Below are 23,032 nucleotides of genomic sequence, written 5' to 3'. Positions count from 1 at the left end.
ATTGTGTATGAACCCATGGACCTGAAGAACCCACAAACAATGAACTCAAGAATTCAGAAAGCCTGTTTTCTATATTTAGGCTAAGAACAGCCAACATAACAGAAGCCTCTAAAGAAAAGCTGGTCCCACAACTATCCATATCAGGGGTCATCATCTAGTAGGGAGAGTTCATAAGAAGGTATCATTACACCTAAGTCTCTGCCCTGATCAAGTCAGCTTCAATCCTGAATCTGGAATATTAGTCTGACAGTAACTGAGACTTAAAGAGTTTAAAAGTTAAAAATAAAAATACTGTGTCATCAGTACCTGCTCAGTATTTACATGTGAAGCATTAGTATTAGCAGGTGTGACTTTTTGAGTTATCTCAGAGTAATTACAACATAATTCACTTTTATAACCTTGTTATTTCTTTCAGTATAATGGTTCTCGTCCAAGGGAGGAATGGGAAATGTGGCACCCGACTCTCATTGCAGAAGCCCTCTTTGCAATATCCAACATTTTAAGTTCCTTGCGTCTCATATCCCTGTTTACAGCAAATTCACACCTGGGACCCTTGCAGATTTCTCTGGGACGCATGCTGCTAGACATCCTTAAATTCCTTTTTATCTACTGTCTGGTGCTTCTGGCTTTTGCCAATGGACTGAACCAGCTTTATTTTTATTACGAGACCAGTGCCTCGGAGGAACCCAACAACTGCAAGGGGATCCGATGTGAGAAACAGAACAATGCCTTCTCCACGTAAGACATCCTTTCTGTTTTTAAGATTGACTTTCACAGTCCCCTGTCCTACCTGCCTTTGCCTGTTGTCTGTCACTGCACTGAAAGTGCCTTTATTCATTCACAAATATCAGGTGAGCTGGTTGACTGTGCAGGAAAGGTGTGAGTTAACTGGAGCAGACATTCTGCTGAGCTTTGCTGTCAGAAAGACTCTTACTCAGGTCTAGAATTGGGAGACAATCATTTTAGTTCTGGACTAAAGAGTCTCCCTACATGATCCTGCAACTTAAATTTTACTATGGCTCCGTACAATTTCACTATATTTGAGAAAGCAAGTATCCTTTTGCCATAATAATTGTTTTGTCTGATTGCAGAGGAAAGGAGGGGAAACTAAACAAAATTTATAAAGCAATGGATAAACCTATGGAAAAAAGGTATTAATAAGTAATGTGATAGAGCAGAAACAACAATCTCATCTAGGGCATTTTATGCATATATGATGTTGCAGACTTCTGTGATTTTCCTTGCAGTGAGGTGAAACTAAAATCCCAGCAAAAAGGATTTTGCTGAAAATGCTGGTACTTTACTGAGATATTGGCATGGAAATTGCTGTGGTGACAGCTGGCAGGGCTGAAAGAGATAGCACATGCTGAAAAATAACATGAATTGTCTTTCTGATGTATTTGTTTTAATTACTAATAGTGGAAATAATTATAATAATCAGCCCCCACCCAATTGTTCTTGCTGCTTGCACAGTACTTAAAACACAATGGGAAGAGAAATAAATAAAGCACGGTCTAGAAAAAGGCCTACGCCCTGTAAACAAGCAAAACAAAACTGTTGTCCACCACTTTATGCTAAATTAAATAAAACTTGTCATAATGCCCAATAATTCTCCACCCTTCCTCAGCTGAAGGCTTGAGGTTAAGAAAGGATTTGTGCATATTTGCACTGTTATCAAAAGCAGATGATGGCTGAGGCCACATGACTTGGTTGGAAGAGGAAAGGCTCCATCATTGTCCTGCAGCCTCCCTCCTTAAAAGAAGTGAGGGATTTTCATGGGATAGAGTCCAGCCCTGAAAGAGCATCACGACCTAGAAGACCAGACATGCTGCCATTTTCTACTGCAGAGCAGGAACACCATAGGCTTGATTAATTTTCTCATTAAACCCATCTATATCTGGGAGAAGTGAATGGAACTGCACTGTGCTAATGAAAAACAGAATTAAAGACTTTGGTCTTTTTTCTATTTTAATTGCTTCGTATGTCCCAGAAATGTGTTGTGCTGCCCTTGCAGAGGAATTAAATAACAAATACTGTTCCTTGATCTACATCCATATTGATGCAGCAGCCAGAGGGAGGAATGTTTGGCAAGCACAATGTTTGTTAAGTGGCAAATTCTAGCTCACCAAGGGTCAAAACCACGAAGTTTAGGACTAGAGCCTGCCTTTCCCTGGAGCTATGGTGAACAGATGTATTCAGTTCTATTCTGGTTGGGGCCTGTCTCCATTGCAAACCAGTTGTTTTACAGATTTCACTGTCAGCACGTTAGTGGAGAAAACAACAGCAGGATTTGACTAAAGAAAAAAGAGCATTGGGTCAGCAGTGAAAAAAAAAGATCCCCAAGTTTGTAAGAAGGTGTAATATCTTGGGAACTAGAAATGATACAGAACCACTTAACGGAAAGCTTGCAGATCAGCTTAAATACAGACCACAATTTCTCCCACCCTAACATTCAGTTTAAACCCCCTGCCAAGGAGAATGTAGCACAGAAAGGAAATTGAGGGGGCTCAGCCTTTATGGCAGAGGTTTGTTTAAAACAAAATCACAGTGGGAGAGGATCCATTAGGACTGAGGTCTCCTGGCAGGGGACAGAATGCTCTGCAGTTACTTTTTGTTTGAGACTTGCTTAAGAAATTTATTTAACATGTTCTTAAAAGTTTAAATAGTCATTATTAACACCCCCAGTGCAAGCTGACATTTGGCCCTTGAGCAGATGCACAGCATGGGTGACTGGCTAAGAATGAGGAACCTGCAAAACAGAAAATTATATTGTTGGTCTGGGGAGAGCAAGCATGGCTGGAGTGAATTCAAGTCAGAGCTGGTGTTACCTCAAGTTTGCTCCTAGTTCATCCCTAAAGAAAGAATAAACGTAAAAAACTTTCAATCAGTACCCTTTGATTCCTACCAGCATTTCTAGGCAGTCACACAATAAGATCTAATTTTGTAAGGGAAGGAAAAGCAGGACGCCACTCATGTTTGTACAGCTTGTTTAAAATGTGACACCTATTTACCAGTGCATTATTTCCTATTACTCCCAAAGGATGGGTTTAATATTTTCTTGGTGAGGAAATTTTCTGCATCACAAACATAGATCACGGAAAAGTAATATTCCTTTGTGACAGCAATGAGGTGAAGTCATGAATAATTTAAGGTTTTATGCTTTGGCCTCACCATCCCTTAGAAGGCAGAGTGTCTACTGCTTAGGCAGGTAGTTTGAAAATAGCTTTATCGCTGTGATTCTGGCAACAAGGAGGGAGAAGAGAGACAGAGAGGAAGAGGAGTAACGGGTGGAGGAAATCACACCTTACTGCCTGCTGTGTCATTCTCACTGGAGGGTCACACTGATCGCTGGGGCCATTTCTCCAGGAACTACAGGAGGTCAGGAGGCTTCCTGCGGCAGAGGGGGGCACTTGCCATCTCTAAGCTGCTGTGGAGAGTGGTGGAGCTTTGAGATTTGTCCTGTTTGTTTAAGATCCAAAATATACTCAGCAGGAGGGGATAGTCTCCCAGTCACAATTTCCAAAATTCTTTTTTTAAAGCTGCTTCTCTGAAGTAGTGTGAACCCCACCTGAAACACTTACTGTGAAAAGAGATTGTGGTCCTGGCCTGTCATTAAACACTGAGGAAAGAGTAACTAAGTCTGACTTCTGTGCAAAGTTGTAGAAACCAGTCGCGCTCTTTTTCGGGAGGGACTACATGTCCACATGTAAATATACTGGCCTTAGTCTGGGCCCAAATTATACTCCTGGTTAATACTGTGAATTCAGAGCAATGCATTGATCAGTTCTAAGACTGATTTCAGTTCCATGACAGGAACTCATCTGTCTCCCCTGAGCCTACAGCCTAATCAGTACTTCTACTGCTAATAGTTAAAATAAGTTAAAAGATAGCTAGCACTCTACCATTTTTAGTAGAAAGTGCTTAGCATTCTTTGGTTAATCCTTATTTTACCACCTCACTTATTTAATAAATCTAACAAACAGCCTGACTTTTGGGAGAAAGGATTTTTGCTTTAAAGAGTCTTTATAATTTTGGCCAGTGAAAAACATAAGATACATCCACAAACCATACAGAAACTAAATCCCCATATAAAGCACAAGGGTACATGTGGAACAGATGCCCGGAGAAGCCGGGAGAACAGATTCGTGGTATGTCAAATAACATATCTGAATTATTTGTGTTGATTTTTCTAGTAGGAGCATTTGAATATATCTGCTGACCTCAGGCCAAAATGGAAACTCTTAAACAGGCATATAAATGTCATTTTTTGATGATATAAATGCCATATTTTGGAAAGCTAAACCAAAGATGCCCGAATAGAGCCATTATTTAGATTGCTGATTATGTATTTGACGTGATTGCAAAAGGTCACTTGTGTCTGGCAGAAGCAAATAGAGACCTGGGATGATCTCATCAGCTGTAAAGCACAGCGAGGTCAGGTCTAGTTCATCTATGGAAGGAAGACTTCAAAACAAGAAAACCTCTGGAGCTGAAGTGATGTGATGACTCTCTTTCATCTGAGTCATTACTGATTGGGTGTTGCAGTGTGCTAGTGAGGGCCCTGCACTGTGGTGGATGGGAGCTGCTGCACGAACAAGCCATAGCAACCAGCATTTTTGGCCATGTGCATTGCTAACAGTCGGGGTCTTAGCTCACTGGCCTGGTTTGCTTGCAGCTGAAGTAGTTGCAAGCTCTCAGACTGTATTAGAGCAAAAGGTGCAAGTGGATGTGATTTCTCACACCTCCTACCTCTATTGTGCACTATTTAACTACTACAGCCATGCTGTACTTGGGGATGGGCTCCCTGAATGTTTAGTCTGCATGTTAATGCAGGCACTGATTAAACAGGAGAGTTTATATCTATAGATAACAGCAGTATCACAGCATGGCAATTTTAATTAGAGGGCATATATTGTGGCTGTTCTTTACATGTGTGTAGAGCAGAAAAGGGAACCTTGGGTTCCTTCAAGGCAGTTTGGCTCATTGCATCTCACAAGGATGTGGACAGGGCTCTCAGACAGGTAGCAGATGTTGTTGCTGTGACACAACTCTTGCATGCATTGGCCAATGGGTCACTGTGGCTGGAGTTCAGGCTGCCTCCCAGGGAGAATAAATGGCTGTACTGAGCAGCTGCTCTGTGGTGACCCAGGCTCCCGATGTCTGTGTGTTCCCCACCTGAACACTGCCTGAACCAGGCATTGTTTTCCATTCCCCAGAGTCAGATAGCCAAATAAAAATCTGGTTTTATTTGCAGACTTTTTGAGACCCTCCAGTCACTCTTCTGGTCTGTGTTCGGTCTGCTGAATCTCTACGTCACCAACGTGAAAGCCAGACATGAGTTCACAGAATTTGTTGGGGCCACTATGTTTGGGACCTACAACGTCATCTCCCTTGTTGTGCTGCTGAACATGCTCATAGCCATGATGAACAACTCCTACCAGCTCATTGCTGTAAGTTATCTCATTCTCTCTCTTTTTTCTTTTATATTTTCTCCATGTGCCTCATCTGTTTGGCTTATAGCAAGTGTGTATCTTCTGGGATGCTGGAGACTGCTGCCCCCAGCTTTTGACAGCAGATAGTTGGGATTTCTACTCACCAGCCTGAATCATGCTTGCGGAGGCGGTTTTGCTCTGTTTGTAATGCTTCTTAGCTGGAAAAGGCTTATCAGCTGTGATCTGCCCTTGTCTTCTGCAGAGTAACCTCACTGATCACCTTGCCATTAGCAGCTGATTTACTTTGTAGCAGATAGGGTATATAAAGGGAAGCCTTCCCTCTGCTACCTGATGTTTGGTTTTAACTTGGGGGTGTTGTATTTTTTTTTCCTCTCACCTATTACTATTTTCTCAGTTGAAACCCTGTGTGTCAGGAGCGCAGTCCTATAATTTCTTATTCCACAATCTTCCCACTGAAATGAGATCATTTCCATCTGTAACACCAGCCAGTCTCCTGGCAGCTGACTCTGTAGACCTATAATCTCAGATTCCTGAGTAACCTCAGTGCCGGATGGATCTCAGCTGAGGCAGCTCAGGGCTGCCAGTTGGCTGTAGAGCCAAGTTTCAAACTTAACTTTATCTTCACTTGAATGGTCAAAACTGGTCCCTCTACTGTAATCTCATTCTGTGTACCTAAAAGCTAATCTGTACATCAATGATTAAATTTGTCAACAGACTGAAAACTAAAGCAACGTGGCTCTGCGTTTTAAGGCTCTTCAGGTAAACTACACAGAAACAGTATGGAAGGAAGAAGAGTCTTGTGTGCGCAGTACTTAAAGTAAACCAGGGGGAACTTCCTTCCAAGTTCTGAGAGCTAAGGTGGTAGGTTCAGAGATAATGAGGTGATGAAGTGTTACATCATCTGTGAACAGAAACAGGAGTTAGGAAAGTCATTTGTGTCCTCAGCTGGTCACTCAGAAGTACAGATAGAGTAGAGAGACTTCCTTCTCTGCTTTGGATGACTCTTGGTTTTACTCTGGAAGATAGAGGATAAAACAGAGAAAAAGAACTAGTACTAGCTCTCCTATTTCCATTCCCAACTTCCTGGACAAATCTCTGGGGAAGTGTATGGGTGAGCTGCTTTCCTGGCTAGAGCACACAGAGTATTGAGTTGTCTGCTTGAACATGTTCCACAACTGTTGTTGATCATCTGCTGATTCAAGTGGCTCCTAGATTTAGTTATCTAGTCATCTGAGCACAGACCCAGTCAAATCCTTGATCCTTTTGGACATCTGATCAGTATGAGAAAAACTGGACCATTGACCTTCCAAATGAGCAGAAAAGCAGCTTATCACAAAGGCATCTCTGCTTTATCAGTCTGCTTCAATGCTTTAAGTGCTTTCTCTTTGTTCAGTGCTACTCCTTGCATTCCAGGGAGACTGGAATGAGGGGCAGAAAACAAAGATACTCTCCTTGGCCATTTTCTCCCATTCCCCTTCCTTTATTGTCATCAAATAGGCTTGTCACTGACGCAAAGCCCAAACCTAAGATTGGGATAAGAATAGCAGTATTTGCTATTCACTGGGACACAAACCACTCATCATTCTTTTCCCCGAATAATTTGAGTGATGCAATGACACATTACAAACAATCCCACATGACTTAGAGAGACCCATCATAGCAATTAACTGAATGAAGTGAATGGTCCAGAGCAGACTGTTGTATTAATGTTTTTGTATATGGAGCAGTTGGGAACAGTGAGTTGCTCCATCAGAAATGCTTGTGAGAGACATGAGGGTAAGGGACTGAACTCACAGATAACATAGGCGTGACACACAGTTCAGCGTGCAGCATGAGCCCCCTACTCAGAAAAATGACAGTGAAAATGCTACAGGATACTTCTTTGACACTTAAGCTGTCATATTGCAATTGCTCCTGAGAGCAGTGACATTTCTTGGGAAGACAAGAGGCAGTCACTTCCAGTCTCTTCTTGTGCAGTGCATGCAGCTTGTTTTCTGAAGCTAGTATTTCTGCATGCTCACAGCATTCTCTCGGGGACAAGTTTTCTTCATGTGTCTTCTCAGGGCAAACATCAATTAATCTCTTCCCTGAAGAAAACAACTCATTAATAAATGTTGAGCTTCACAACTATGGGTCATTTTTTAACATTCTGTAACCAGGCCTACCCCTTTCTGAACCACAGTAGACTGGTTGCTAGACTGGGCATTTTATCCTCCTGGTATTTATATTACATTGAATACACATGGAATGACAGTAAGGAAAGGACAAGAAGCCCTTGAAGTGGGGTGGAGGTCTTCTTCTCAATACATCTGTAGGAAATCTTGTCCCATATGCACAGCGCTAGAGCTAGGCATCAGGGATGAGAGTGCATCTCTGCTTGCTGATTCCCCCTACAGTGGAGTGGTCAGGACATCTTAATTAGTTCCACTTGTTAATGAGCCAGTGGCACTGCTGCAATGCAAACAGTCCTTCTCCCCTCCTTTCTTCCAGGGACAAATATGTTAAATGCATTTGTAGCAGTTATTTTTTCAGGTTAGCTTTTCTCCATTGTCTCATATATACATGAATTTCTGCTGTGAGGTTAGAGAAAGGACTCTTCATTACATCTCCCCAGTATGGGGGTCAGGGCTTGGTAGTTAATTAAGCACTGTAGGCACACAGCATGAAACCACAGAGTATCTGTGGAAGACAGAGCACAGCAAGTAAAGAGTAAAACCTTCACACAGCTTTGAGTGATTCCTGACTCATGGAAAGAAGAATTTTTTTTGCCATAACTTTGTTGGTTTTTTTACTAAGCTATTTCAGACTTCAGTAAATAAATTTTTCTAGGAGTACCCTGAAGCAGTTTCAATATTGTTTTTTTTCATACAGCCCATTTTTCTGTTTTGCCAAACCACTGTCAAGAGCTGGTTATGGGAGACACTACATTTCACTGACAAAGCAAACAAAATCCAAATGCACACCAAAATTTCCATGTGCTTTGCAGTGTTTCAGTGTGTGAAGATCAGAATGCTCTGTACAAGCAGCACAGAATGCAACTGGATGTTATGCACTGCTGAGTCTCTCATCTCAATAACTTCCCACCTGTGACAAAAATACCATCACCTGATGAATAGAAGAGGAATATGTCACGATGACAAGAGGAAGGACAATAGAATTTATCTGAGAGTAGCCAGGTGGCTCCATCATTTGTAAGTGGCAGAAAGTAACAGAGGGGGTAATGAGGACACTGACAGGCTGTTTCTTATAGGTTCCCACTTGGCTGCAGCTGAAGTTACACAATCCTTCTGCCAGTTTGTAACTTTTTTCAAAACAATGTGATAGTGGGTGTTACTGGGGGTCCTAGGGTGCAGGTGCATTTTGGCCTTTCTGGTGCACAGGGGGCTCGTACGTTTTGCAGGGAATTAGCAATCTACACTTATTTTCTGAAACAATGTTCCTTGTGGACACATCCGTGATATTCTGGGAAGTCATGCAGGAATTAGTCACTGGAACTGAACCAACAGTTCTGACTCTGCAGCCGCAGGAGCAATAGGAAGCAAGATCGATGGAAGAACCGCAACTAGGCCGCATCTGCAGAGGAAAACCATAGGGCTGTGAACTCGTAATCTGAGCTCCAGGTGAGTTAGAGCGCTAAGTGGCGCACGACAGCACTGCAGCACTAGGCATCCCACTGACATATTAAGGAGAGATGTAAGCACTTGCAGCTTTCATATGTTTTAGTGAAGTACAACAATGCTTGATACCTCAGGGATAGCATCACACCAAACTAGGTCTGAGAAGAATTACCTCTGACTAAAGTGCACGGAAGTGAAGGTGTTACAGCTTAAAGTGTGTAGTACACGGTGTACGTGTGATGTTGGAATAATGACTTCACTCTAGCAATATGTATTAAGTTACAGAATTGTTTTGTATATTGTATTTTGTATCCTCCGTTGGTTTGTATGTCTATTATTTCAAGCTAGTTCATCTCAGACAGCTGTTACTGCAAAAGACAGCTGCACATTTAATTTTTTTAAGTGTATCTCTGTCAGTAGAGTGTATGACCAAATTGAAACATAGTTGCCAGTGTTCGGATTGGAGAAATTAGGGCATTGGACACCAAAATAGGAGTGCAGTTTTAAATGATGAAATGAAATAGAGTGGATTAGCACATACCGTGGAGAACAAGAATGAAAGTGATAAACATTTTGCATAGTAAAACAAAAGCTGTACAGTAAACAGAAAGAGTTGGTATATGCAGCTAAAAATAAGTGATTACCTTCAGGAAATTTTGACTGTAAGTGCAGGGATGCTGTACATGTAATTTTCTCTATTTTTGCAGAGTAGAGAGCTTAAAAATTAAAGCACAGAGGAATATAAAGATTTTTCAGTTTCCTATTACATTGTTTCCAAGATGACTTTGGATTTCCCCCAGGAAGTAGTATCAAACTTTTCTTGATCTACAAACAACAAGAATTCCTGTAGTTTTCTGCGCCAGCTGAACTCCCTCAGCACCATGGCAGTAATTGCTACCCAGTGTAATTCACAACAGCAGCAGAAATTCTTTTCCCCTTTGTGATCTATGACCCTTAGGACTGTAAAAAAATGTTGCACCTCCTCTGCTTGCATGACCTACACAGTAATTACTTGGTGGTTTTGCTAAGGAAGAATTTTACAAATCAATAAACTTAGTTCATGTTACACAGTTGGACAGTTCCTGCACGTGGCAGGTTTTGGGGTGATAGATTGTCCCCCTATAGAGATAAGGCCAGCTCCAAAACTTGGACTCAAATCTAAGCTATTGTAAAATGCCAGGAAGTGTTCATCTCACAAGCCCCATTTCAGAACCATTAATTTGAATTTCTTAGGAGAAATCAAGATGTACTTGTTTTTTAACTCTGTCATACAGCAGGAAATGAAATTATGCTCTTTTTATACTCCTGTTGCAAATACAAGCTGGGATTAATGTCTCTTGAAGCTTTTTATGGTGTAGCAAAACAACTAGGCTCTAGAAAGGGGATTAAATGGCTCTTCTTTGGTTTGCTAGCTGAATGAAATATCACTGTTTGTCCCCCAGCTTTATGACCCTCAGGGGCTCCAGCTGACCAACATACACATCCTGCTGTCACTGCCCATGTGCAGACCCCGTGTCCTGGGTGCAGGTAATACGCTCAAATCTTTTCTTCATTCTACAGTGCAACTATAATTACCCAAATCTCAATTACTGCGCTCCCAATTAATTGAAAATTGCAAATTCTCCTGAACTTACTCGATGCCTTTTGTGACATTTGGACAGGCAGATTTCTGTTACATTTCCCCATGGAGTGTGATATGTGTGAAGAAGTGTCGGACCCCTGCTCTCTATTTCCCTCTGGGTAGCACATGTTTAGAGGAATGGGATTGATGCCGAAGGCTGGGTGCTCTCTCTGGAGCTTATGAGTGGATGTGAGGGACAGCCAGCAGATCTTTATTTGAAAGTGAAGGGAAGTCTGTTGCAGCAGTGGTTGTGCCGTGATGGTACTATATAGCAAGAGGCCTGTGTGTGAAATTAGCCCTTGAGCCTCACTCTAGACTGGCAGGCAGCTTAATTGCTTTTTGTTAGCAAGCTAAAGTACTCATTTGAAGGTGTAGAACTGTTTGTCTTTTTGCTGGCTTTGGCCTAATTACATATAACCCATGGACTTGAATCAAGTTGTTAATATTCATCTGGTGTTTGCAGAGCCTCTAAATGGAAGCACTGGATGTGCTCTGACTTCACATGCTGCATCTTTCTTCTGTTGTTAGACTAGACAAAGCTAATTCTCTATCCTAGGGCCCGATCCTGCAAACCCCTGCTCATACAAGTATTGTCAGCAGGATCAGAAGGTTAATCCTTTCTGTTGTTTTCAGTCTTTGAAAACTCAGATACTTTTCTGACCCTGTGTACCACCATGGCCAAACCACTCTGGGGCTTATTCAGAGGAGCAGAAACGTTACATTAAGTAAAAAACAAGATGAGTTTGCAATCTGTAGATGACCCCTGGCTGATTTAAGATATTATGGGGAATTTGCTGGCATTTATATGGGTGGGTTCTGTTTTCTTTGGTGTAGTTAACACACCAGTAGCCTGTGTGACAGGTCAATAATTCTCTGCCCATTACATGTGAGGCAGCACAGCAAGGTTTGCTCTTGCTGCATGATAGGAGTTGAAGTATCCAGATGGAACCACATAGGTTGCAGCCCCTGCATTACCCCATCTTTTATTTAGGCCTGACAAGCTCAGTTAGCGTTATCTTGTGCTTTTGCATCGAGGGAACTTTTGTTAAAAAGGCAGAAGAAAAAAAGAGAAGTGAACGATAAAGAAAAAATATTACTGAGGAAAAAGCAGTGAAAAACTAAAAGGGATTTATCTTGAGAAGAGCTTTCACCCAATACTGAGCAATGGAAACAGCTGGTGTTAAGAATCCTCTGAAACATGACCTTTTAGATGCCAGTGCTTCACAGATTTTCATTTCAGCATGCTGCAATCTAGCAAATAAGTTGATGCTGATTACATAGGTGAAACAGGATACATACAACTCCATCCAGTTAAATGGGAAGCCATCTAATAATCTGAATGCTGTGCTGTGGCTCCTTGTCTGTTCTGTGGTCCGGCTCCCTGCAGCTCCTCAGCTGCAGACCCTGCTTTCAGAATCTGGGGAAGAAACAGGGGGTTCATCTCCTGAACCAGTGCTATCTGCACAGCTCAAGATCCACTCAGAGACTTGAGAGATCTCATACATTTATAATGGTTCCCTTTCTTTTGGCTCAAGGATATATTTAAACAATCAGGATGTTTAGCTAGGATTTTTCATTTTTGAGCTATTTTTCAACTTTTGGCAGCTAAGCTCATGCACTGCATTTAAGTGACTATGCAAGCAGGCTGACTTCCAGGGGTGTCAGGCACCTGCTTCTCCCACAGGTGCTATGACCTTTACAGACTCAGTAAAAGACATAGTCCAGCTCCCCTCCTTCGCTGAGGAAAGGCAGTTTATGACCAACCATAAAAGAGCAAAATACTAAAGCATTTGGTACCAGAATACATGTATGTACATGGTTTCATTGCTTAACTATGGAAGTTTGGGAATGATCATTTTATTCTTTTGGTTACTTTATTACTTTTGGCATAAAATGGTTGTAAAGCCTAAGGAGGTACAGTGAGGCTCAGAGCTTTGATTCAGGAAAATTCCAGCAACACATGAAAACAGCTCCCAGGGTCAGACCAGTAATGAATTTACAGTGTTACTACCCTTCTGGTCAGCTCTATGTGACCAGATATTCTGGTAAACATTTTTATAGCATGGGAGTCAGTGGCAAAGACCATCAGACATGCTTTGTGATTATTCATAATCAGAGCTCAGATCTAAAAGTTACAAATGGCCCTAATTAACACATTAAATGAACTGTTAGACCTTTAATACCTTTGTCACAGCTGACATCATATTTCCCATCTGAAACCACATCCATATAATGGCACAGACTGGATCTGGGGATCTGAAATTCACATGTGGATCCAAACTGGGATATTTTTTTTCTTAGGAATAATTTCTCTTGGGAAAAAAAAAAAAAAGAAACAAGAAATAAATAAAGAGAGGTACAGAGAAATACCCGATTCTGTTTTGTATCTGGCTCCCACCAGTCCAGCAATAAATTTCAAGACATTTCTTTTTCCTTGGAAGAGTCAAGTCCTAGGCTGACTGGCTATCCAGAAAAAAAATTAAAGGTAATATTCGGGAAATAGTACAAGTAGAAATGAGATTACATTTTTGGGGTTTTGCTTTTTGTTTTTTGAGGGTTTTTTGCTATGGTACTAACAGAATCATCAACACTTAAGCACTTTGGGTTAGACATACCTTCTCAGCCCACCGTTTCTCTACAGGCATGTGTGAATTACTTGAGTTTGACCTGGCTGGAGGTAGTTAACATTATCAGCACAGATGCACCTTATCTGACTTTCAGCATGAAAAGAGGCTCTTATCAGGCAGTGATAAAGGAGAGAGAATGGATGGCAGGAAGAACAAAGCCTAGTGATATCTTTCTCATTGTTTCCTCCTGCTGAGGCTTTTTTAGAGAACTGTTTGTCTGCATGACCTTCCTACTGCTCTGATTTATTTGACTATTAAAATAAGAACTGAACTTTGCTGGAATATGACTGAAGAAAAAAAAAAAGTGTCAGTTCAAATAATTTAACTGCACTAAAACCAGCACAATCCACAGTTCTGTGTGTTTTCTCAAATATAACATTCCCTGGCCTTCTCATTAGCTGTCGTTGTTTCCATCCAATATGCTGGTGGGAGATGAAAGGTAGTTGATATATATAACCTAAATGCATTGTGGAATGTAGCGCATTGCAAGCTATATACAAATTTTAATTATGAATATATTCTGCACATGGAAGATATAAATAGCAGAGATGCTAAAGCATGCATTTTCCAAGTACAAACAAACTGTTTCTCCAGAGCTGGGAAAATCAGCCAACTCGCAGTATGGAGGTCCACTCTGAGGAAGTGATGGCCAGTGCAACAGCTCATCTAATGGGCCTGCTGTGGTGTCACTCGGGAGTGAACGCCCGTGCTCTTTGCTTGACCTTGTGTATTCAGAAGCCATTAGTGTCTTTTTTTTCCATTGCAACCAGTGACCTGCCCCATTTCCATAATTTCCAAGCCTCTTTGGCTATGCTCCAAGGCAGGAGTCCTTTATCCATCTTATTATAAAATGCAGTCGCTGTGCTCTATGTCTTGTTGACACTGAACTGGCCATTCCCTTGATTGGTTTGAAGTGATGGACCTCAGACACTGCAAAATTAAGGAAGCTTTTCCTCGCTTCATCCGTTACAGTGTGTTCTTTTATGGGCTCTACTATGACTGGGATCATCATCCAGCTTTCAAGTTTTTAAGACTCACAATCCCATTGACGTCTTATCTGAAATGTCTGCTATGTAAAGATTTAGATTTTGGGGTTTTTCTCCCTTGTGCTCTGTTTGATTTCCTCACCTAAGGGCCTTGCTGCCTTCTGCCTTTTACCAGATAAGGATGGCTCTTCTCTGAAATCAAATCTTTACCTGTATCCTGGCCCAAGAATTCACTTTTCTTGTATCCCAGTGCTGGTATTTATTTATGAGTATTTCTTCAGGACCTGCCTGTGCTTCATGAAGGTCCTTTTCCTTTCCTGTGCTGGAGCCAGAAAGCACCCCGCATCCCTGGCTGAGCGGCTGCCCAAGGAGCAACTCTCCCTTCCCGCGCCGCACGCCATGCCCTTGCCCGTTTGCCTGTGTTGCGTGCTCGTGCACAGGGTTTGCTTTGTAGCTCTCCAGGCATGTTTTCCCTCACATCTGGGCACTCCTTCGCTTTTTATGTGCTGGTTTGCATCTGCTGTGGGCTTGTTCTCCCCAGGGCATTGCCACAGGCTCCTCTTCAAAGCTGTGTGTGGTTGGCATGGGGCCACTGCAGCTTCCCTGGTGCAAACGTCTGGTTGCTGGTCAGGACTCCGTTTGCTTTACCCAGTGCAGGGTGTGATTATGTGCTAGGCAGTACTTTCATCCTTTCTCTGGCTGTCTCATTCCCTAACTGTTCTAATTGCTTTTTCTAATGCTTAGATTGTTCTCCTTTAGTAATTTTTCTTGTATTGTTTTTGAGATTGATCCTATTAAGTTCTTATCCTTCAGTATGTCATCCCCAGCTTTGAAAGCAAAGTCATTTGTTGTCAGCTGCAGCAGAATTACCTATGCATTAATTGCCTTTGCAGGTCCCTGATTTTTCTCATAGACTTTTTTTTTCTTTTTATGACATATTTTTCTTTGAAAAGTATTAAGCATCATTTACCTCAAGTAGCCTGCTTGGATTTTTGCTGCTTGCGTCTCTGAACTTGTCATTAAACCCCCAAGCTCTGCTGATGTTATTACCAGTTTGTCCAACACATATTACAAAATTAACAGCTTTGAAACTGCACAAGAGTTGTCTGTGTCAGGTTCTGTAAAGATTAACTTTCTCCTGACCCTCTTTCTTGCAGTGCTTTCTGTTCAGGACACACAAGGGTATATTTCTTGTGCTAGCCTGCTTGAAAGCCATTGCTGATATATTGTCTGTGCGGTTTCCTGCTCTGGCTTTAGCAAGGAGCAATAAAGAGGCACGTGAGATAGAAACATACTAAATATTCCAGTTTAATGACTTCTGCACTTCGCAGTGCAGCTAATTACACAGCGAAAAAGAACCTTTGAAGTTCCTGTGCTTCTCAGGCAAGAAGCCTCCCTTACTCAATAGGCTGCAAATAAGATATGTCAGCGAGCGCTTTTTGAAGGTGAACACTGTATCTCCTCCTTCTTTCCTAGGAGAAAGTACTACATCTTATGGGGCTGCTGCTGGCACCTCCTGGGTGCAGTCCTGCTACTCCTGATGCAGAAATCATGCTGGCTTCTGCCAGCATTCTCAGCACAACGGGAAAGCTTCCCATGCCTCCTTCCCAGGCACTCAGCCATGGCCAGACAGCCTGGTCCTGAGGGGATTGTCACAGCCGCCTGTATCTGCATCTGACAGGCAGCAGCCTGATTTCCAGCTTAGCCCACTGACTGTTGTATCATAAAACACAAGAAAGGCACACACAGCCCTTTTTGTGCCAGCTAGAAAGATGCTAGATATCTTTATACATTATTCTTTCCAAATGGGTGTGGGGAGGATTTGCATCCCAGGAACATGCTGCTTAGAGGAAGGAGCAGAAGCCCTTGTGCACCTCTGTGTAGCGTAGAGGAGCTTAAGTAAATGTGATTGTTTTACAGGGGAAAAGTTTGAAGATGTCAGAGTGCCTGCCTGCCGAGTGTTATCATCATCTCAGCTTTATGTTTTAGCTGAGTGTTTGTACCATGGCTCTACACCAGCCTAATGCAGAGCTAACCATAGCGTGCAACGGCAGAGTGCAGGGAGCTGCCATAATCCATTTCAGCCTATCAGTCCTGAGCTCACTTAAACTATCCCAGTGCTTTCAGGGATGCTAATTCAAGAGTCACAAGATCGGGCTCCTGTGCCCCTATTAGCCGCAGGCTTCCCACTCCTCAGCCCTGTGCTTTGTTAAAAGTTCCTCCATCAGCTTTCCAGCCTCAAGGGAGCTGAAATACTAAACACATGAGGAAGCTGAGGAACTTAGAGGCTGCAGCAGTGGTAGCTATCTCATACAGAGAACTGAAACAGTCTTCCATTGCTGGGGTCTGCTCACCGGGTCAGTACCGGCTGAGGAGCTGGCTGTTATTTGGCAAAGTATGATCTAAACCATATGGCCCAGCAAGGAGATGGTGATGGAAATCTTTATAGAAAACATTTCACAAAATGTAAACAACAGGTTTTCTACACAGAGATAAAGATGGAGATTAATGCTTGAATTATCCTGGATAATTAGTGTAGCAGGTAATTATTTAAAATCTGGCACATCTGTGAATACATCACTTTAACTGAATTAGAAAATCCTTGCAACTGCTACAGTAAAATGGCTTCAGCAGTCCCACAGGGAAATCTTTTGGGGAGATTAATTCTCACTTCAAATGGCAGAGATTTGCAAGAGGATTATGTGGCTAGTATGACACATTTGCATTGTGATAGTAAGTGATATAGGGTTTTTTTTTTTCAGAGAGGAGTGCTGGTTTCTTTGCCTTGTGTTCTTTGAGCTTGAGGGCTCAGCCCTTTTAAGAAGTAGATTGTTTTATAGCTGAAACGATGAGCAGTGCTTGAAAGAAAATGGTGACAAGAACAAGGGCAAGAGCAACAGAAGCTCAAAGAGAGGACAGTGAAATCCAAACTTGGATTTAAATTCTTAAAGCAGCAAGGTCACAATTGCAAAGCTAGTGGATATGTTTGTTTTGCTTACTATAAATGTTACCAAAAAGTTGTCATCTAAGAACATTGTATGATGCAGCACAGGTCTGTGAGGATCCTGTCCTCACTGTGCAGTGGGTCTGCTTGAAGCTCCTCTCCATGGTGGAGTGCTGCAAGGGCACATCTTGCACTGCTGAGCTCCCCTCAGTGCGTGCCCTCTGCCAGCGCTCCCTGGGCAGGGGCAGCACATCTGCTTCCTCCCATCCTCTCTCTTAGGAAACACAGTTTTACTGAACCTCCTCCGGTTACATCCCTGGGGAGGCTCCAACACGCCATCTCCTGTGAGCCATCTCTGTCCCTCAGTGGCTAGTGCAGCACCACTGCAGGTGGCACTGAACCTTCCCGCAGGAGGTCCGGGCTTGTCCATCGCTGTGTAGCTTTGTGGGGAGCGTGGTGGCCCAGCCCAGGCTGAGCAAGGGAAGGGCCCTCGGGTTGGACTCTATTGGTATTCAGGAGCTCACTTGGGGTGTTCACTTAGTGCAATCTTTGCAACAGCTTTGATGCAAAGCAGGCTCAGCCTTGGGCAGCTCTCAGAAATTTAAATCTTGCCCAGCAGACTGCAGTCATTGGGGAGATGCACCAAAAACCTGGAGCACGTCTGGTGGTCCACTGGGCCACGTTCATAGCCAACTCAGTGACTGATGTACTGGCTGTAACTCCTGAGTGCTTCAGGTTTGAATTGGGTATTGAATGATTGCTGAAGTGTGGTACTCTTGGTACTCAACACAGGGAGGAGAGTTAGAAAATCTGTAGTTTTTGTGTGCAGATTTCACTGTTTAAAGCACTAAAGAGAGCTCTAACCAAGCAAATGGTGGTTTCCTGGCACACAAAGACATTCTCAGTAAAATTGAAATGTCTCTTTGCTGTATATTTCCAACACAAAAGTGCTGCCAGGAGCTCTCATCTGACTTGCTCAGGTTCTCAAAACATCAAGGTGAGTAATTGAGACAGGCTGAGTTTTTAAGCCCCAGGGAATTCACAGCAGCAGAAAAGAGAAAGAAAAGATACTTTGAGCTTTTTACAGGGGGTCTGTCTTCTAAGAGAGGTTATATTGCACTTGTTGACTGAGACTGCACAGGAAAAATTACAGGTGGGGCTGAAGCCAACATCCACCAGCCTCAGCCACAGACCCGTTTAGATCAACAGGGATTTGTTCAGACCAACTATAAAACTTCCCCAGTGAGAAACTCCCACTAAGTTTCACAGCACTACCCTGCACCTGCATTCAGCCCCTGGTCAAGCCTATATAGTCCCCTTAAGCTATTTTAAAATGAAAGAACAAAAACACTCTGTGCAGCAAAACTTTTTTAGCCCTTTTCTTCTTTTCTTTCCCAGAAACTAATTTGCAATCCCCAAGCTATAGATTTGCTTTATCCTCCTCTACAAACAGCATCCAACATCCACTGCTAAATTGCCTCTGCCTAGGACATGTCCTTTTCATAATGTGCTGAAGGAAATTGCTGCCAAGCCACCACACCTGATCCCACTCCATCACAGACGCTGGACCTTTGATGGACCTTTGTAGAAGGGAAGGGTGGATTTATAACCTTCTCCAAACTACCTTCTCCCTTCTGACTCCTCAACAGGACATTTACACCTACTTCTGTATTGACAAAAAACGTAAAATATACGTCTCTATCCAAAATAACAGTCTTTGCATTTTCCTTCAGTTACTGCCTTAGCCTGGACTCTCCAGCTCCCCAGACAGAGCTATCAGTGTTGCCAGGTGTCTGTAGTTCCTGCACACCCCGAGAAAGGCTTACTCACAGCAGGGCTGAATAACTCAATGCTGGTCTCATGCAGCTATTCCCCTACAACATGCTTTAGATTCTTGAACCAGCAGTGCAGCTCTTGTCTGCAGCCTTTCAAGATGCAGCCACCATTGGGTTTTCCCTGGTAGTGAGCATGTCCAGGTGGAGCACAGCAAGCTGCAGCTCAGGCCCCTTCTCTGCCAAGAAAGATTTGATCTCCTGCCTGTCCCACAGGCAGCGTGCCCTCCCCAGCGGCCCCTTGGCTCACCTGGCCTGTGATGCCAGTCATTCTTCTTCCAAAGGCTGTTTCAACTGAAGTTGTCCAGACCAGGAAATGTTCAGGTAGAAAGATGGGCATGAGTAAGCCTTTAGGATTGGGCAGGGAGCAACTGGCCCTACTTCTGGAAGAGGCTGGCACAGCTCTGCCTTTAACTCTGAGAAGTTATTAGGCAGGAGTCATCCTGTGGGCTGGTTGTGGAGCTTGGAGCACTAACCCAGAGTCTGGGAAGGAGGAACAGCAACTGCATGGCACCAGCTTCTCCTGCTCTCCTCTAGCTCTGCTGAGCTTGCTGCAGCCTGCAGGTAGAGACAAATGATTTAAAAATGAGCAGGACTTTTTTTTTTTTTGGGTGGCAATTATTTCTACTGCTGCAAACTGCATTTTTTACTACCCAGAACTTCATTTCCACCAGCATCAGCTTCTAGTGCTTCATGGTGATGCTGCAATCTCCACGCTTACGGGATCTGATAATGTATGAGGCAAAAAGGGGCATGGCAGGTTACTTCTCTGAGTCTACCTACAGCTTGAAATCAGCCCTTTTGGTAAGTTTACAGGCGATAGTAGTGTTCTGGGCTGATTCAGACCATCTGCAGAGACTAATGTGCTCCTGGGCCACTGAGGCAGTCGTTTTAAATTGAGAGATACATATAATTTGAATACACTACTAAAATGGAGTTCAGCTGCATCTCACTGTCAAAATGTGACTGTATTTTACCCATGTCAGAGCACTGGAGTGTAGCCAGAAAGCCAGTGTAGTAATTTTTTGGGCATGATGTTCAGCCATATTTTATTAAACTCCCTGTGCTACACTTCTGAGGGCTGCTGCCCTGCAGCCCAGCATCCCTCACTCAAGAGGGCTGCTTGTTCCAGCCTGGTTGAAATCTCCTCAGAAACTTAAAATCTCGCATTGTCCTTTTCTCCTACCTTGCACTGTTACTTAGCCTAAATCATCACAGCTTTGGTATAATCTCATGTCAGATACTGTTAATGTAAATGCTAAACAGCTAAAATGTCATAACCATCAGCTTAGTACTGCACTCTGCAATGATAACAATACACAAATTTACCATTTAAATTCAGTGTACTGTAGTAAGCTGTGTTCAGCACTGCTTGGCTTGAAGGCTTCAAATGATTTCCTTCCTTTTCTGCCTAATGTCAGAATTTCTGCAGAACATACAAAACAGTGGCAGTTTTTAACTTTAAAACTAGCATGAAACAGCATGAAATCTGTTTTGAATAGCTGCAGTATCTCTCTGAATCCAGGCTGTAGGTAGATGTCTCTGCCCTGATGTTGAAGGGAATATGCAATTTGTTACAGGGCAGAACAGCCTGTTGACTCCACAGACTAGATGGCAAATAGCTTGATCTGGGGATCACCATTTTGCAGTCTGTAAGGTCAGTGTCTTGCATAGACTCAGTATTTCTTTCCTGGTGACTGTATGGACTGTGTACCTATCTGTGCAGCTGTAAAATAATGCTATTAACTTTCCACCTTTACTTTATTGGGATGAAAAACACTAGAGCACAGCAAGCTAGCATGGTGATAGTATAAATGAAAAAAAACCCACCAAAAATCAAACAGTAGGATGTCTCCTGTTTTGTGTAAGGATAATGCAGAGGCAAGATCTAAAATATGGAACACATAAAATGTGTCACTTCATTCTAAGAGCTGAATTAATGGATGCTTTAAAAAGCAAACAAATCAAAAAATGCTATAGAAGATCTTTTTCCAGGGAAGAATGTGAGAATTCACTGGATTTGGACATGAGAAACAACGGTCTGTGATAATAGAAGTGCTAGCAAAAAGCAAAATAAGAAATGTGTTTTCTTGCTTCTTGTATTGGCACACTAATAAGCACAACCTCTAAAGGACGAAGCCAGGCTTTAGCATGTGAAATTCTTTTTGCTGAATATTGCTATCATCTCATTTCTCAGTGGTTGGTATTTTTACACTCTAGCTACATTTCACACTGATTTTTTTAAGTACACCCCCAGCAAGGGAGATGGAAGAAGCAATACTGCTTTGCCTGCAGCTGCAGAAATCCTTTATTGCTCACATGTCACCTCCTCAGCCATGGGCATTTGCTCCAGGAAAACCTGCCTGAAGCTGTTGATAGTCTCTTTCCTTCTCTCATAGGACCATGCAGATATTGAGTGGAAGTTTGCACGGACAAAGCTCTGGATGAGTTACTTTGATGAAGGTGCCACTCTGCCCCCTCCTTTTAACATTGTCCCAAGTCCCAAGTCAGTCTGGTACCTTTGCAAATGGATTCACAATCAGCTGTGCCCAGGCAATGACTCTGACAATGAACAGAAGAGGCATGAAAACCTCAAAACATTCACAGTAAGGCGCTGCATGGGGTTATACTTCATTATTTGAGGGTGCTTATGCATGTTGAGGATCGTGAGAGCCACTGCTCTGCCACTGAAGTAGAAGGTTGCTGGATCATAACTTGCTAAGAGCCATCAGGAGCTCTAAAGACAAGACTAAACAGGTAACATATCATCTGTGCCTTTCTCTTTGCAGGAACGGCATGCTGACAACCTGATTCAGAATCAACATTACCAGGTAAACTCTTGAGCACATAAAGTTTTTACTTGCTGTTTCTTCTCCCTGCTCTTTTTCTAATACCTCGATTCTTTCTTGCTTCTAGAATATATTTTGATAAGTGTAGATCCTCTAAGAGGATTTTGCTTATCATGGATTAAAACATTTCCTCATTAGAGGTGGGCTGGTTCAGTAAATCACTCCTAGCCTTTCACTCCCTTCAATGTAGTGGAAAACTTGCCAGGTATCAGTCTGTCTGCTGAAGTCAAAGGTGACATCCTTATTGCCATCAGAGGGAGCAGGCTGTCACGCCATCCTGATTAAAACTGGTTTTGCAGCAGTTTTACACACTCTTGAATTGTTCCTTTCCTGTTCCTTTTTGTAAAACATTCCTAACTAAAACAGTGGTTGGGATTTTCTTTTGTTTTGGACAGCTCAGGAAGGATACATGGTTTCTTTGTTGAATTGTGCTGGTTTTGTTTGTTCTCAACCTGCCTGTCATCCTACAAGTCAACCTACAAAAGGATGAAACTGTATTAAAAGCAACAGCGTCAATACTTGAATTCAGTGTGATGTATTATGCCAGCATGCTGTAAGAAAAAAAAAATCTCCAGAATGTTAGGTGGTACGTTAGGCTATACTGTCAAAAGCTATTAGTAATTTGTCTTACTTAGGACATCTCCTGCTTTTTGAAGAGTATTTTTATCTGAAGTTGATGTTTAACATAATTAGTCACCTTTGACAACAGACATTTGGTACTTTCTCTGCTTCACAGCACAGCTTACAGGTACCAACAGTGGGATCTCTTAACCTCCCAGTAAAACCTTGGTGCAGAGACCAGCTTCATGCTTGGTGTTGCTCAGACTTGTTATCCCTATTTATGAAATGTGGGAAATGAAGGGAAGGATTCTCTTCTGTATATAGAGAACAGCCTCTGTGCATGTTGGCTGGCACAGACAAATGTACAAGCTCGAAGTACCAGTTTGTTTATGTAAAGCCAGCAAGGAGGTTCACAAACACAGAGCAAAATGGATCTCACCCTACCAAAGATCTGCACTGTAACAAACAGCCCAGGTAACACAGAGGAGCGAGAGCCCTTAGAGAAGTCACTGAGGGTGTGATTCAGTCCTCCCAGCACTGCC

At 42.6% G+C, this 23,032-nt stretch overlaps 1 protein-coding gene across 1 annotated transcript in view; it reads left to right on the top strand.

Annotated features, from left to right (window-relative positions):
* TRPC5 (transient receptor potential cation channel subfamily C member 5) overlaps nt 1-23,032 on the top strand; it is a 98,486-nt gene that overhangs the window by 71,764 nt on the left and 3,690 nt on the right. The window contains exons 6-9 of the mRNA XM_074834982.1: nt 416-738; nt 5,255-5,450; nt 21,480-21,686; nt 21,870-21,911. Of these exons, the coding sequence (XP_074691083.1) occupies nt 416-738; nt 5,255-5,450; nt 21,480-21,686; nt 21,870-21,911 (768 nt within the window). The remainder of the gene's footprint in view (nt 1-415; nt 739-5,254; nt 5,451-21,479; nt 21,687-21,869; nt 21,912-23,032) is intronic.

This window comes from Strix aluco, chromosome 10 (genome assembly GCF_031877795.1).
Source record: "Strix aluco isolate bStrAlu1 chromosome 10, bStrAlu1.hap1, whole genome shotgun sequence".
Lineage (NCBI taxonomy): Eukaryota > Metazoa > Chordata > Aves > Strigiformes > Strigidae > Strix > Strix aluco.
The sequence above is the reverse complement of the archived record's forward strand: the minus strand, read 5'-3'. Positions and strand labels throughout refer to the sequence as shown.